At 37.3% G+C, this 17152-nt stretch overlaps 1 protein-coding gene across 2 annotated transcripts in view; it reads left to right on the plus strand.

Moving 5' to 3' along the window:
- CTDP1 (CTD phosphatase subunit 1) overlaps positions 1–17152 on the plus strand; it is a 91604-nt gene that overhangs the window by 15340 nt on the left and 59112 nt on the right. For both annotated transcript variants that reach the window (XM_054060819.1, XM_009556931.2), the window contains exons 2-7: positions 1625–1708; positions 4746–4839; positions 6167–6295; positions 7568–7718; positions 14580–14670; positions 15732–15898. In XM_054060819.1, the coding sequence (XP_053916794.1) occupies positions 1625–1708; positions 4746–4839; positions 6167–6295; positions 7568–7718; positions 14580–14670; positions 15732–15898 (716 nt within the window). The remainder of the gene's footprint in view (positions 1–1624; positions 1709–4745; positions 4840–6166; positions 6296–7567; positions 7719–14579; positions 14671–15731; positions 15899–17152) is intronic.

Genomic DNA, 17152 nt, shown 5'->3' on the forward strand with positions numbered 1-17152 from the left:
GCCAGTAGTGAAGGCTCACAAAAATAGCTTGTGTTGTACAGTTCTTGTACAAAACCAAGAGTTACTATGTATAATTTTTCTGTGAAATAGTGTTTAAAAAAGGAAGTCTAAAATGTTTACACAGGAAGAAGGGATGTAATTTCCAAGCATATGATGACTACCAGTGAGAAAGGAATGGATCTGCACTTTTGTAAGTGGGAATACTGGTCGTATGATGGCTTTTCTTTAAATAAGCCTGAGCTGAATCTTGGTTTTGCTTTCCAAGAGGAAAACATCCTCAGCATAGGCATCGACTGCAGTTTTGTTAGTAGAGTTATCAGTCTTCTGGTCATTGAGAAGTGAGTGACTGTTGGGTTTGTATGGCAAGTTTTTGGTATTGGCATGGGGATGGCTTCTGTGCGAAGCTGCTAGAAGCTGGGACTGCTGGCTCTGGGGTGAGACCTGCCTTTAGCTAAGGCTCAGCTCCTCACCCATGATGTTAACACCTCTATAGTAACATAGCTAAGAAGAGGGGAAGAAACAGTGAAGGGGCAGCAGTGGAGAGAGAGGGGAGGTGGACACACACATGCTGGAAGTAAGTGGTTGCAGGCATCAGCTGGAAAGTGGAATTCCCAAATGCTAATAGTCAAATATATGAATGAGAGATTTTAGCACATAAAACAGGTTTTTTTCCTGGTGCTGTTTGCTTATTGAAAATCAGATTTGAAGCCAAAGAATGAACACTACAACTAGTTTAAGAAAGAACATAGATTTTTTTGTTAGCTACTTGACTTTTTCTGAAGTATTAGAGAGATGCTGCAGCTCATGGTCACCAAGTTGGGGATATTTTGTAGTAGCTGAAATAAAATATACTTATTAGAGTTTTAAAAAAAACCCAACAACCTCAGTCTGAATAGAGATATTGAGGTGCTGAAGTGCATCCCAAGAGCAACAAAGCTAGTGAAGGATCTGGAGCATGTCTTATGAGGAGTGGCTGAGGGAGATGGGGCTGTTTCACCAAAGGAAAGGAAGAGAGGAGACCTTACTGTTCTCCCCAACTGCCTGAAAGGAGGTGATTGTGAAGTGGGTGGTGACCTCTTCTCCCTGAAAACAAGATGGTAAGATGAGAGGAAATGGCCTTAAGTTGCTTCAGGGGGTCAGACTGGATATTAGAAACCTTTCTTCCCTGAAAGGATTATGAAGCACTGGAACAGACTGCCCATGTAAGTGGTAGTGTCAATGTGGTATGTGGGGACATGATTTAGTGGTGGACTCAGCAGTATTAGGTTTACAGCTGGACTCTATGATCTTAAAGGTCTTTTCCAGCCTAGGTGATCTAAAGTTTCCACATTTGATTTTCATTTCTTTGTAGCTCTGTAGCATATTAAATCGAGGTTATATCTAATTGAATGTAAACTGTTTCTGAACAAACAATGTTAGAAACTGACAATGTATGTTTCGATGACTTTTGGAGGTGTGAAATTGAATAATTTGAATAGTGTCTTTTTTTCCCCACATTGGGGCACAAGCCTATGTGTTGGGGAACTGGCACTCAAATAATAACCAGAAATTAATCTTTGAACTCTCACAGTCTTAAATATCTGAAATCAACCTGCAATAAATGGAATTACTATATCTGTTTCAGGGGTATCTTGGTGAGACTGGAAGGATGCAGCCATCCTGTAGTTATGAAAGGCTTGTGTGCAGAATGTGGCCAGGACTTGACTCAGTAAGTATTTTCAGCTCTTTTTTTTCCACCTTCTCCTTGCTTGTGATTAGGAGTCCAAGCTCCTTTTTCTCTCTTTTATTTCTTTGCTTCTCAGTTCTGAGTCTTTGTAGTTGTGAATTGTACCTAAAAGGGTAACTGAAGCTGTAGATACCAGTAGAGAGGGAGAACAGTATTTGTGTGGCCTACGTCTACTCAGAGTGCCCCTATAAGGCAAGTTGAGAGGGCAGTTTCTGTAAAAGCTAAAGTTCAGTGTAAAACACTCTTTCACATTTGCTTTTAATAAAAAAAAATTCTATTGAGATTGGCTCATGAAATTATTGCTTAAAGTTTAGTGGACTGAATAAATTCTTGATGACACTATTAATAGTATAATCATTTAATAAAGTAAATTTCTTTACTCAAAAATTGGTGCTTATTGGCAGGAATCTGTTCCTTGTGGATAAAACCAACACATGAAGAAGTAGGCAAGAGCTGTTGCAGAATGTCTGAATTTACTTTTGCTGTTTGAGCTAGGCACGTGTTTTGTCACCTTGAAATCTTCATACATGTGCCTTCATTCTCCTAATGTCACTGTAGTCACAGACACGTGGTTATAACAGTTTCCTTTTAGCCATTACTGGGATTCATAACTAGGAGTACAGGTGAATCAGATGCCACGTGGGTACTTGAGTTACAGTTTACATTACAAATCTATGACTTAATAACTATGCACACTGTCTTTCTGTGGTGATAAATGTAGAGTAACTTACTACCTTAGGTAGAAAATGTAGAGAACGTGCATATCGGCATAAATTCTAATCACACTGTATTCTACTTTTCATGTACCTATAACTGAGGCTGAGAGTTGTAAAGTGTATCAACAGTGACTGAATAAACGTGAGAGTTTTATCTGTGCACATACAAATAGCTGTGAGGTAATACCACTTTGATTCATGTGACCTTGCTTCATTTATACTGTGAATGGGAGCTAACCTGGCTCCACTGCTTTCAATTTAAGGCTTCAGAACTGTTTTCAATTATTTCGTTAAATATTCTGCCATGGAACTAAAGCAATTTAAAACTAGGGGAAAAGAAAGCAAATACAAAGGATGATTGTATAACTCTTTTGTTCTGCCTCATTGCTAATATAGTTGGTAAGCATAAGAAACACTCTCTTTATCAAATTATTAATTTAACAGCTCTTCTCCAAAATGTATTCTGTAGTAGCAGGGAGATTAGACATTAATGTTGCATGCTTATTTCACTTGGGAGGAAATACTTTGTCATCTTTCTTTAATTCACATTTTGTGAGCATTTTCCCATAAGCCAGCACAAGTGGACTAAATATTGAAAATGTCATGCAATATGTAGCCCAGTTAATAGTTGGATATACCTGTTAATGAAAAATTGATGGTTAATATTTTGTAAACAAGTATTGTTTGGCAAAACGTACCTAACACAAAGTTAGAATAGTAGTGAATGTGGCTTTGCCTGCCCTGAATGCATACTTTATTTACAGTCACGTCTAAATGTTGCTATGCTGCCATTTCATTAAAAATCTAGATAAACTCAGGATATGTAGTAAGTTCAGTTTTCTCAATTAATATTCCTCTGTTTCAGATAGTGTCTTCATTTTGTACAAAATGGCTTATACATCTGGCAAAATGTTAGGTCTGCTGAGCCTACGTCAGAAGGCAATTCACAAGCATCTATGCTTTTCTTGCTTGAAGAAAAGCAAGTTTAGCTAGTTCACTGCCTGCTTGTTGGGTGTTAATCAGTGGTCCATCCTTTGTTTAACAATTTTTATACTCATTAAATAAATGGTCTAAAAGCAAATTCATCTTTTTTAAAGGCTCATTTAAAATACCATTCAGTGTTATCTATAAGAGGTGTTCTGAACTCTGAAGCAAAGGATGTAAGACGCTAGAATGTGCAATGTAAACTTCGTCTGGGTATCAGTGCTTCCACATGCTATTGTATAGTGAAAGCATATCTGTCTGTGATTGTGTCTGCCTCAACACAGCTCAGTAACATTTTTTTTCCTCAGGAGTTTGCTCATCACGAAGTGAAAACTGGGTGAAGTTTAACCCTGGCTGTATAGCTAATACCAAATTTTGTCCTTGGTAGGACAGGAACTTGGGAGAATTAAAAGATGTGTATGTTTCGCATAGGAAAAATTTGTATGGTAGTATTTTTAATGTTGGTGAACCGTAAATAATGTCTTTGAAATTAAGATACCGGAGTTCCCAACAAATTGATCTGTGTAAGCTAGGAGCTAGTGGTACTGATGCTGTGTGAGGTTACTCTGTCAGTTTTCAAGCAATTTTATACTTGTGTATGTAAACACACACACTGCTATATATGCATGTATGAGAGTACTATATATTACATTAATCTTTATCTGTATATACCTACATCTGTGTCATATGGATATGTATACGAGCAAGCCTATATGTGTGTATACACATAAAGTAAATACAGGTGCACACAAGTAATACCTCCTCCTGTTTGTGCCGAAAGGAAAAGCACGTATAGAGATTTTTTGGATGTTTTGCTTGAAGCAGCTACACGTAAGAGTCACTCTAGTATGTGTACAGAGTAACTTTGCGTATCCTTTGCTTAAAGATAAATTTGCTTAAATTTTATTTCATAGTCTGGTGTGGAGAAAAGTAGATAACGGCATGCTGAGTGATTGCAAAAGAAGGCAATGAATAATTTTTAATTTGAATGGTTTGGTAGTTATACTTGATTTGCATTAGAAAACACTTATAAATTCATACATAGATGTCTGTACATTTTTTTAATGAAATAATTATATGAAAGTATAACTAATTACAGTGACTTTTTGCAAGGTTTTTACGGTGAGCTGCTTTGATCTTTGTATCCATTTTCTTCAGTAATTTGCACGAACAAGAATTTGAAGAAGTGTATTAGTCAGAATAACTGTGTTTAATCATAGGTTTTTGGTGGTGACTGATACTACAGATTTTAGTATGTTCAACTTTTCATTAAATTATTACTCTCCTTTTTTGATTCTTTCTTTCCTTTGTCTGATTAGGATACGAAGCAAGAATGGAAAGCAGAATGTGCCATTATCCACAGCAACTGTGTCTATGGTTCACAGTGTCCCAGAACTGAAAGTTAGTTCTGAGGTAAGTACCATCATGCTTTCTTTATTCATGCCTTTCACTGTAGCTCCACATTGAGAAAATTATAGGAATTTCTTCAGTGTTGTATATACTTGGCTTTCCTTTAAAGAGGAATTTGTTGGTGAATATCAGTAGCCATGGGTTTTTTCTATGTTTACCCTAATGCAGGTTGATTGTTAAGTTCTATAGTGCTTTTTTAGAGCTGTGGACTGAAAAGATGATTCTTCTGCAACAGCAGTCTGAAAATTTATTACTGTGATATTTTTGTCTCTAAGAATGAGCAGTTTGTGGAAAGTTCAGTTTCCACTAGCTGAAATGTGTTCAAAGCCAGCAATGTCTTTGAACTCAAGCTTCACTTTTCATCTTGAAATCGATCCAATAGATACAGTAAAGCTAATTTGTTTGAACTTACCTGTATGTTAAATTAATTTCATAATTTTTCAAATAATCCATTCCTCCGAGTTATCAAATATGCTTGTTCATCTCTCAGCTTATTTAGAAAAAAAGGCATACTTATTTTGAAGATAAAGATTCTGTTTATCTTTCTCACCCACTTGATCTTTTTATACCTTTTAATGTTGCTGCTCACCTTTTTTTGTAACTCTTGGAAGAACCCCAATGAGAAGAAATGTGAAAATATAAGCAACCAGAAGTGTCCTCAACTTAAAGGAGCATTTCACAGGGAAAATTATGCTTGGCTCCTGCTTCTTCATAATGTTCTAAGTAACTTTGCTTTAAAGTTTAGCTATCTGATGGGTAACGCTGCAGCTTCAAAATTCAGATTTGCTGGAGTAAAGTGAATATATATGTGTGTGTGTGTGTGTGAAGTATAAGGTCTTTGATATCTGCGCCCACACAGAACTACATGATCTATCTATTTATATCTGAAGGCAAGTATTAAACTTGGGTTGACAGTTGAACTAATTTGTCGCTTCAGTTTTGTACTCAGCCCAGTGTTGTCAGCCAAATGATATGTAGCAGCCAAAGTTTTCAGACCTACCAACGGACTTGTCCTTTGTGTACTGAAAGATGCTGCTATTTCCTCTCAAAACTCTTGGCCTCATACAGTGACTACTTATTAATTAAATTTGAAACTTGTTGTGATGAGTTTGTCAATATTAAGAGTCAGATCTGACTCAGAAAGATCTGTGAGTAGATTTGGGTTTTTTTCTGTAGAAAAGTCACTGCAGATAAAGCTGACATCGCTGCGGTTATGTTGAAATATTACAGTTAGCTTGTAGCAGAACTTCTGAAGTCTACAGTACATAAAAGACAGCATGCCTAATTTCTTTCTTCTAAGCTAAGCTTAGTTGTGAATATTTTGTTACAGCAAGCTGAGCAGCTAGGAAGAGAAGATCAACAGCGACTACATCGAAATCGAAAACTGGTGCTCATGGTAGATTTGGACCAGACGCTGATCCATACTACAGAACAGCACTGCCAACAAATGTCTAATAAGGTTAGTATTTGGTGTTATCTTTCAAGCTAAAGTAATAACAGGAATATTTCTAACAATATTTAAATGATGATTCTATAAGAAAACATTCTGTGGTTAGGTGAAATTGTGGTTGGATAATAACAGAAAATGAGAAACAAGTCTTCTGAAATATATTCCTTTTTTCTCTACGTTTAAATTGACAGTTTTCTTTCTTCCATTGATGCTTTCCTGCACTTTCCCATTCTAGTCACTTTAAGCAAGAAGTTTCCGATAGCTATTTTTAATCCTGCTTTTCTTGCTTTACAAATCACAGGCTGAGTACTCAGTAATAAGGTTGTTTTTTCCCCCTCCAAGTCTGAGGCACGTATAGTGAATTACTGTTTAAAGTCCTGTGTGCTACCATTTCTGTCATTCCACTAATGTCTAATCCTTGTTTCTTTCAGTTTCATTTTTTGAGGGGGAGTTTGGGTGTTGCTCTTCCGTTTCTTCATGAAACGCTTCTTGAACTGATAGGGACTAGTGCTTGTAGTATTGCCAATTTGGGAACTTTAAAGCAAGAAGTACATTGGAATGTGCCGTGTCTAATACAGGAGGGTTCAAATTAAAGGTCTGGTATTGTGCAGACTGCAGTTGCTTAGTTCCTCTTTCCTCTTGCCATTCTCTTGTCCAGTAGGTTTAGTGTATGTTCACACCTGCTAGCAAAAATGTACTTTGCAATTAAGAGGAAAGGGAATATTCTGCCTAAAGAGTAAAAGACCTTATGTGTTTGAAAGGCTGTCTTCATCTATATAAATGCATCTTGGGGAAAAAACTTTTTAAAAGCAATTGAGATTTTTAACTGGGATCTTTATCTGTGAACTTCCTTCCTGGTTTGGAGGCATATTTCTACAGGCATTTCTTTTCACCCAACTAAGTCTTTCTCTGAGATCAGTATGTACTGGAACTAGTCTGAGTGAAGTTCACTGACTAGTACCAATTGGAGTGAGATCCTGATCTTCCTGGGAAATCTAAAAACTTGTTTTTATCACATTGGTTTGTCATAAGTAAAGATTTGAGTGAAAGTTAACTTAATAACAAACTTTTCAGCAGTGCGGCTTCTTTCCTAACTTAATGTTAGACTGCCTGGCACAGAGCAAAAATGTACTTTGGATTTTATTCGCCCACATAATCTTTATAGCTGAAAATTGATTTAGCAGGCCAAATAAATGTAGTGGAACTGTTAGAAGAGAGGACTTCTGGAATGCTGGTGGTTTTGTTTGGTATTTTGATAATGAAACATGCTTTTTCTTCTAGGGAATATTTCATTTCCAGTTAGGTCGAGGTGAGCCAATGTTGCATACACGTTTGCGTCCTCATTGTAAGGAATTCCTGGAAAAAATTGCCAAGCTGTATGAATTACATGTTTTTACTTTTGGCAGCAGACTGTATGCACATACAATTGCAGGTGAGTTGTATGTTACGTTTAACAATATTTATGTAATCAGCCTTCGTACTCATAACTAGCTTTTTTTTCTGTGCTTGTTCTTAAGTATTTTGAATTTGTTTTGTGCAAAACCACTTTTTATAAATAGTCCTGTTAGCAGAATTGTTGGCTTGTTTACAAGGTAGTGCCTGTATGACCTGTAATTTTAGAAATAATCCTTTTTTTCCCCATCAGATGTGCTTTTTTTTTTTTCTTTTCTGTTGGTTAGGGAACCAGATTGTGGTATTGGCAACTAGTGCTTTCCTATTGAGTTAAGTAAGAAATGATGCTGATGGGCTTAAAAATGATCTGCAGCATCGCTTGTAGAAATCTAAAGCAATAGCTCTATAAAAATGAAGAACAGAAATTGTCTTCTGTGGGAAACACCTCCCACTTGCTGTTTCCTTTCACTAGAGAAAGTTTGGCTGCTAGAAGTCGATTTACATTGAGATGTATGATGCGCTTATTTGAGGAAAAGCACAGATCTAGCAGTGTTTTTACATACTCTTCTCAAGAGTTTAGAAATATTTTGCCCTTGTACCTGAAAACTTGCATTTAAATTATACCAATAGTAGTCTATGTATGGGTCATTGGCTGAAATGTTTTCTCTAACAAGTGCATAAGAAACCTACCCTGTTATGCAAGCGTATGGGTCAAATTCATGTTAGAAGTGTGACTGTGTTTAAACTGTGACATTGGCTTTCACTGCATCTTGAAAATTATATTCTTTAAAGGAACATTCAATTCAGGCTTTCCTTTAAGTCTGTAGGACCAAGACAATATAATATTTTATGTTTATGACTCTGCATGCCAAACCATCCTTGCTGCTCTTCCATGTCTCCTGGCTTTTTTTATGTTGTCTCTCAGATCTACTTTTTTGTGTCATGTTGCCATGAGTGTCTTGAGCAACACAATCCCAATGATCCTGCTTCTTGTTAAGAAAGGAAAATTCCAAAAGAGTTAGAACAGTTTAGAAAATAATTTTGTAATTAGACAATTATTTATGCATATTAAATAAGCTGCAGAAGGTCATAGAATCATAGAATCACTAGGCTGGAAGGGACCCACTGGGTCATTGAGTCCAACAATTCCTAACACTCCCTAAACCATGCCTCTCAGCACCTCGTCCACCCGTCCCTTAAACATCTCCAAGGAAGGTGACTCAGCCAACTCCCTGGGCAGCCTGTTCCAGTGCCCAGTGACCCTTTCCGTGAAAAATTTTTTCCTAATGTCCAGCCGGAACCTCCCCTGGCGGAGCTTCAGGCCATTCCCCCTTGTCCTGTCCCCTGTCACTTGGGAGAAAAGGCCAGCTCCCTCCTCTCCACAACCTCCTTTCAGGTAGTTGTAGAGAGCAATAAAGTCTCCCCTCAGCCTCCTCTTCTCCAGGCTAAACAACCCCAGCTCTCTCAGCCACTCCTTGTAACACTTGTTCTCCAGCCCCCTTGCCAGCTTCGTTGCTCTTCTCTGGACACGCTTCAGAGCCTCAACATCCCTCTAGTGGTGAGGGGCCCAGAACTGAACACAGTACTCAAGTTGCGGTCTCACTAGTGTCGAGTACAGAGGGAGAATAACCTCCCTGGACCTGCTGGTGACCCCATTTCTGATACAAGCCAAGATGCCATTGGCCTTCTTGGCCACCTGGGCACACTGTTGGCTCATGTTCAGTCAGCTGTCAACCAACACCCCCAGGTCCTTCTCCTTTAGGCAGTGTTCCAGCCACTGTTCCCCTAGTCTGTAGCACTGCATAGGGTTCTTGTGCCCAAAGTGTAGGACCTGGCGTTTGGCCTTGTTAAACCTCATGCCATTGGTCTCAGCCCAGTGGTCCAGCCTGTTCAGATCCCTTTGCAGAGCCTCCCTACCTTCCAGCAGATCCACACTTCCACCTAGCTTAGTGTCATCTGCAAACTTGCTAAGGGTGCACTCAATGCCTTCATCCAGGTCATTGATAAAGACATTGAACAGGGCTGGACCCAGTACTGAGCCCTGAGGAACTCCACTTGTGACTGGCCTCCAGCTGGAGTTAACTCCATTGACCACCACTCTCTGGGCCCAGCCATCCAACCATTTTTCAACCCAGGAGAGTGTGCGCCTGTCCAGGCCAGAGGCTGACAGTTTTTGAAGCACAAAGCTCTCAGTCTTCTTGTTGATTATGCGTTGTGTACTGCTAATGCATTAAGACTTTTGTACCCTGCTGGCCTCCTTAGAGTGTGATTATTTCTTATGTAGTAAAAGGGAAATGGTTTTCTTACATAGTACGTCTAAACACTTGGTAGTAATTAAATGGGTGGGCAATCTTTCTCACTTGGATCTATGTGCCAAAACCTGCATGTGTCCTAAGGTCAGAAGAAGCATACCAAATAAGGTCAGAAGACCTTATGCTTCAGAGCCAAGTGTGTGATTTGCTCATTTTAATTGCTGAGCTAAAATTTTGATTACCCTGCAGTCCTCATGCTGGCACAAAATGATACGTATTGTGTGACAAGCCTCCTTGTGTGCATGATACTTGATCTACTACATCCGTTCCATAGAGAGAATAGCCACCAAATGAGCTTCCTGACATCCCCAGTGTTCTTAAGTTTTGCCTGAAGCTGCCTGACCTCATCAAAAGCATCCAAACTACAAATGGATTGCTTGTACAGTGATGATAGTTTCAGCTGAATTATGTTGATATGAACAAACAGTTGATATTAACCTTTGGTCCACATTCCTGTGTAAGCAAGGTGGAGTAACAGAAATATATAGCTGATACATAGAGAGAACACTTGATGGCAGTATTGGTTAAATGATTTCTCACAGAGAGCTGTCTGTTTAATATTTTACAGTTTTCTCCTCGACCTTACGTAAACGGAGGACTTGTAATAAAATCCCAAGAATTGTTTTCATAAGAAAAAGGTTGTTTTCTTAGGTTCTCAATGTACATCCTATATTTCTTTGTGTAATCTGAACTCTTGAGCTGCTCCTTCCGTGTCATGAAAGGCTTTTTCCTCATTTTACAAAGGGATGACATCTTACCAGTCCTTTTCTCTCATCCCAGTTGGCTCCTTTCTGCTGTTAAGTGGGCTTAGTTGATATTTGTAAGCACCGTTTATGCATGCCGAAGTCATTTATCCTAAACTTTCTTAGTTTGACATATTTACAAAGTGGTATCTTGTAGTATGTTTATGAAGATGAGGTTTGGGATTTTATAATCTAGAGCATTGTATACTCTTCTACATAATTATTTTCACTAGTTGTTCCTTAATTTTTTTTTCTACTCTGGATAAGGAAATTTTTGTTGCATTTAGTACCAAAGTCAGCTTAAATGCTGGTTGTAAAAATCAATGCCACTGAATTTTGAATTTGGAAGCCACTAGTCAATAATAATGCAATGTGAAATCACTCTTGATTTATAGTGAAATGTAGAAAGTAGGACTAAGCTGAGGAGGGTATTAATCTCTCTGCTTTGTTACAGCAAATATATTGCAGTATGTATTTCAATAAATAATTGACAGAATATGTGTGTATATATAATAACCAGTGTCAGAAGGTCTCCAATGCTATTAAAAGATTGGTTCAACAACTCTTCCCAGGTTCTAAAGTAGGACCTGAAGTAGAACTAGAGGTGACCTGAGAAATTCAATTTTAGGTTTCTTTTTAAACAGGACTTATTACAATTCCTGTTGGATCCTAGTGTTATATTGCTTCTACTAGGCATTGCTTTTTAATTCATTCTGTCTCTAAGGTTTTGAGACAGAATCACAGAATAGTTTGGGTTGGAAGGGACCTTAAAGATCATCTAGTTCCAACCCCCAGTATGGGTTAGTTACTTTTGAACATTGTATCTTGTGATGGTTTTTACTTCAATTTTATAAGTCTTATTTACAAGTTTGCTTTTCAAAGAAACTGTATAAGATCAGGTGATACAGCATGATAAGACTGTATGTGCAAAGACCTAGCCTGAGATACTGGAAAAAAAAAAAACCTCCAAGGGCAACAGTCCCTGCTCGGTAAGTCTACTGAAGAGTCCCTTGTAATATGACAGTCAAAGGATACTGATGCTGTCTTCAGTTTGTTCAAGAAACTACTTAAAGGCATATTTAGCACATTGTCTAGTTTATAAGAGTAAATGGAAGCTCAGTTTTGATTTGAAACAGCAAAGGTTTGTCTTCAATAATTTTGACTTTACGAAAGACTCTTAATTTTTTTGAATATGCTTATAAAATGAGAAATTAATCAGCAGTTGTCCTTCTGCTGGAATTTATATAAACCGGTACTTCTCCAATTAAAAAAAACAAAATCTGTTCAAAAACATTACTCGTCAACAACACTAAGGCATCTAATGGTAATCGTAATCACTTTTCAGGTTGTGGTGGGAAATGGACAGGAGTAAATAAATGAAACAAAATTAGGAGTGCATCTCAGGAACGCTTTTGCTGTTCCTGTGTACTTTGAATTTATCCATAGACCTTTAATTGCTCTTAAGTCGTAGAAATTTGCAGCAGAGTACTCCTGCAGAAAAGTTACATCATATGAATAGATACTTTTTGATGGTCTGTATTGACTTTTCTTAAAGAAAATGCCACTTTGGAAGTTTCATACATCTGAAACCTGCAGCTTCGTTGCTGAAGGTGTGTGCTATCATAAAATTTTAAATCTTTCAGTATGTGGGTCGTGACAAGACTTCCCTTTTGAGGGCGGTACAGCCTTCCTCTTTCTTTTTGGTACTGAAAGTATTTTTTAGTAAAGTTTAAATTTGGTCTTTACTTATTTTTATCTTGGAGGGTGTGCCTACGTTTACCTTTAATGTGGAGTTTTTATTTTTTCAGATGCTCCTTGGCATCTTGTTTGCTCTTGCATGGAGTAGAATTGCTAAATAGGTTAGTGAATAGTCAATGTAGCCTTTTCAAAGAGTTAAGAATGATATCAACATACTATTGGAGAAAACAAATAATATATGACAAATGAAATGGTTGATAATGCTTCCCTAAAATATGAAAACATCAGGATTATGTCTCTTATATTGATTCAGTTGGCTAGGCAACATCCAAAAGACACCGAACAGTTTAAGACATGGAAAGAAGGCTTTAAAAGACCAGTACTGTTTTCCATATTATAATTCTAGTTGCTTAGCTTTTGACAGCCACAGCTCTCTTAAGATGGGTGTTTATCTTTGCAGGTGCACCTCTGGTGGGCTGTATCCTCAGTGTATTTTTAGTCAGTTATCAAGGGGAAGAAAGTATTAATGTCTTTACCAGAGCATTATTGAAAAGCTCCAGAACACTACCTCATCTCTAATCTCTGGCAGCCTGGGTTTCTATATTTGGGCTTTCTTAGTCCAACTTCCCTTTTCTTACAGTGTAAGCTAGACAACACTAACTGAATGCCTTGTGGTTTTGCCATTTAATCAGTGTGCTCCTGTCCAATTTAGTGTAGAATCCCTGTGTATTCAGATAATTAGTAAAAGAGAATTTGTTTGGGGAGAACAGTGGCTTGTATGGTAGCTTATGTAGTTTGTAAAACATCTGTGTGTACGGCAATAAATTTTTGTAGCTAATTCTCTCAATTCATTATGCCTAGGTACTGCAAGGGTCTCACTACAGGGGATGATTCTACGGGTTTGCAGCAATTCTTAAGCATAGTCGGGTGAGTTAAGGTTGACTTCTATCCTTAACTCGGAATTTTATTGCTTTTATGGGTTTTAAGTTATTTCAATTACACATTAATATTAAATACATACAGAATCAACTTTTCAGAAGTGATAACTGAATTTTTTTTTATTTATACCCTCTGTTTTTGAAGACCCAACTTAACCTGCTCCTGAGTTCTAAAAGGAGTTGAACATGTATTCTGTGAAAATCTCAAAGCTCCTTGGAAGAATGAGTCCTTATATTCCAAGATCACTTCAACGTCTGGTTCTGCCTGTAAGGTGGCCAACATTTAAAATAAAGTCAAACTTAAAAAACCTTGTTCCCAGATAACTATTGACTGCCTTGTATTATTCAAAAGAATAATCAGAAGTTGATGCTAACTTCAACACAAATTCGATAAAATGAAAAATCCAGATTAGCATGCAAAATGCCAGTTTGATTATAAGCAATTTTGTGGATTTGATCTGCTCATGAAGATGAACTTCACTGTTGGAGTCTAGGTTCAGAAGCATGTGCATATGTCTGTACACCCAAGTCACGATTTTCCTAAATAATGACATTTTATCTTGCTTTAAGATTACCTAGCACAGCTTCTCCTGTTCTGTTTTTAGTCTCTTTTTTATTAGAGAGTGCAGTCAGAAAAGTTAATGCAACTGGGCCTAAATATATCTAGGAATTCCAGGATATATTCACTATTTGTAAACACATTAAAGTATTTGTTAGAGCTACAACTTAAAACCTACAAATGCAAGAGCTCAGGCTGAAACTGTCCCTCGGCTTGACCATTGTGCTTAAGTATTGCAATGCATTGCCAGTTCTTGTGAGACTTCTCTGCAGTGCCTAGGTATAATGAGCTAAAGAGAACGTTTAGCTTTAAAGAACCACCTGTAGAGCGATAAGTGTATGTTGCAAAAATTGTGTGTATCTATCATCTGCTGTATCTTTTTCAGCCTAATTTATTTGGCTGTGACAAGTCTATTTTAATTTCAATTTTATTGCTATACTGAAAGAATTTTTTATTTTTTCAAAATTAATCCCACTGCATTAGTTACAAATACTTGGTCCACTGTGCTTACCCTCTCCTCCATATAATAAATATCTCTTGCTTTAAAATTGTCTGTTAAACTGCTATTGCATGTTTTAAAATAGCTAAATTATATGGAAGATAAGCAAAGAACAAACATCTTAACATTAACTTTGTAATTTCTTTCAAAAGGATTTTTGGACCCTGAAAAGAAGCTTTTTTCTCATCGGATATTGTCAAGGGATGAATGTATCGATCCATTTTCTAAAACTGGGAATCTTAGGTATGTATGTGGGTCTTACACATTAAACAAAACAGGACAAGAAAGAGATGGAATATGCTGAATACAATTACTCCCTCTGTACTTAACATTTTTGTAGTCCTTCCTTATCAGCCTCTTAAATATCAACACCATCTCAGTAAAACAAGATGTTTAGTGCAGCATTTCATCTACTTAAGGTGTTCTGTAGTACCATAAGAATGTGAATCAGTGATATTGTGTTTTCACTTATACTTTTTATTCTTGTAATAACTTCACCGTATTTCCACTTCTTGGCTTGTGATCTTGTATAATGACTTGTATGTTGTGTTTTATTAATTAAACCATGATTGTCAGTTTGAGATTAATTCATTTTTTAATATCCAGTATTCTGGCTTCCAAATGTGCTATACGTCCAGCAACTCCTGTTCTGCAGTGCTTCTTGAAGTTATAGTAGGTCATCTGGACCCTTAACTTCATATTCTAGTCCAAAGTCAAGAGCTTTTTCTAAAACGTTTATATGTTTAATCCAGCTCTATGAAATGCTAAAAATGACTGCCCCCTCCTCATAGCAAATGAGAAGCTTTTTTTCTTCTCTTGCTCCGTTTTCATATGCATGTATATGTCTTAAGTAATCTCTCTCCTCTGCCTAGGTGATATAAGTATTAGTACTTTTTGCTTCCTTTGTCTTAGATTGAGTGAATCTACTCTTCAAAAACTGTTGGTGTCTTTTTCCTACTTATATATGGATGTTATGTTGTCAGTGTGATAGTTGGCTTTGGGCTGTTCATCAACATCAACTTTGAAAACTAGACCAATTGTTGTAAAGTTTTGTTCTTGCAAAGGCTTGTTTGTTTCTGCTTCTAGCCTTTGGGATAGACTAGAAATAGCTGCTTTCTTTTCTGTTAACTTTAATTTGAATGTTGTGTTTTGAGTTATGTAATTTTAATACTGGTTATTTTTTTTTAAGTTCATATATAAGCATGTCCTGCAGACATGCCTGTAATCAGAACATCAACAGAAACTGCTTTCATTGATAGGATTAACTTGTAAAACTGGATTAATTTTATCATTTTCTCTCTTAGAGATCTCTTCCCATGTGGGGATTCCATGGTTTGCATCATTGATGATAGAGAGGATGTTTGGAAGTTTGCACCCAATTTGATAACTGTGAAGAAATATGTATACTTTCAGGGCATAGGAGATATCAATGCACCTCCTGGTTCAAGAGAAGTTCAAATGAAGAAGAAAGGTAATTACGTAGTTTTTAATTTAACTTTAATTTTAATTAACTACAACTTTTTCCATGTTTCACTTTTTTTTTTCACTTCTGTGATTGATACGAGTCATTGTGGTAGTCTTATTAGTATTTCTGTTGCACTCAGATGAACAATCCTAGACTATTGTAGTGGATGGAGCTCTCCTGCAGGACAAGTGCAAGTAGCTTAGTAAAACTGGACTGTTCGGTAATAGCTTTCCTTTTGGTGGCTGACCACAGCAAAAGTGGGGTACTGGTAATAGCGTTTTGGCTGCTATGGCTGGAGAGTTTATTTGGCAATACACCAAATTTTTCAAAAACACATAGAGGACAATTTCTCCTTCTTTCTCAATTAGGTCCCATTCCCTGCCCTTTTTTGGAGTGGTAGTTGATAAACTCTGGTCTCAACATACTGCTGTAAACAAATGTTTTGATCTCTGTTTTCCTCCCTGCCTAAGTCATGCTAATAAAGTTAGTGTGGGATTTTCAGCACCTACTGAATGTGATGTTCCAGCATTTGACACGAGAAGCTTATGTTTAGCAGGCTTAGCAGCATAGTACAAATAGTGGATTTGGAAGGGATACATCACCGTGTTAGCATTAATTTGAAGGCAAAATGTAATTGAATGACATGGTTAATTGAGTGACAATGGCTAAGAATTGCAGGTTTTTCCAGTTTAGCCAAGGGGGGGTGCCCTAATTTTATATGTGACATCACCCTTGTTGAACTAGAGATGTTCAGGATGAACCAGAGCTGGAAAGAATGATAAGGTACTGAAACTCAGTCAGACCACTGTGACATGGGACATCTATGCTTGACTGCCGGGCAGGGCCAAGTACACAGGAGACTAAGTACGGTGACTTCGTCCAGTCTTCCTGATGAATGACTGTGTGCAAATTTCTGGATATTTGGAGTTTAATTGTCTCTCCAGTCTTCTGAAGACACACACCCTATAACTTCTTTCTGCCTCTGTCTGTTAGCCTTTACTTGCATTTAAGCAGTCTCAAATGAACCTTGGGCAGCAATTTTGTATTGCTAAAACATGTATATTTTTTCAACTATTAAAACGCAGATATTTTGGTTATGAAAAATGGGAAGTGCATGAAAGCAATGGAAATTTATAAAGGAAGGTCTTGTAGTTGCAGAACTAGATTGGAGCTTTCTGAAGTGAATTCAGCCCTATGTTTTAGGTTTTTTTTCTCAGCATGAGTTTGTGCCCTGAGATGTAATGGTAAAACTCATGCTAC

Source organism: Cuculus canorus, chromosome 2 (genome assembly GCF_017976375.1).
Source record: "Cuculus canorus isolate bCucCan1 chromosome 2, bCucCan1.pri, whole genome shotgun sequence".
NCBI classification, from domain to species: domain Eukaryota; kingdom Metazoa; phylum Chordata; class Aves; order Cuculiformes; family Cuculidae; genus Cuculus; species Cuculus canorus.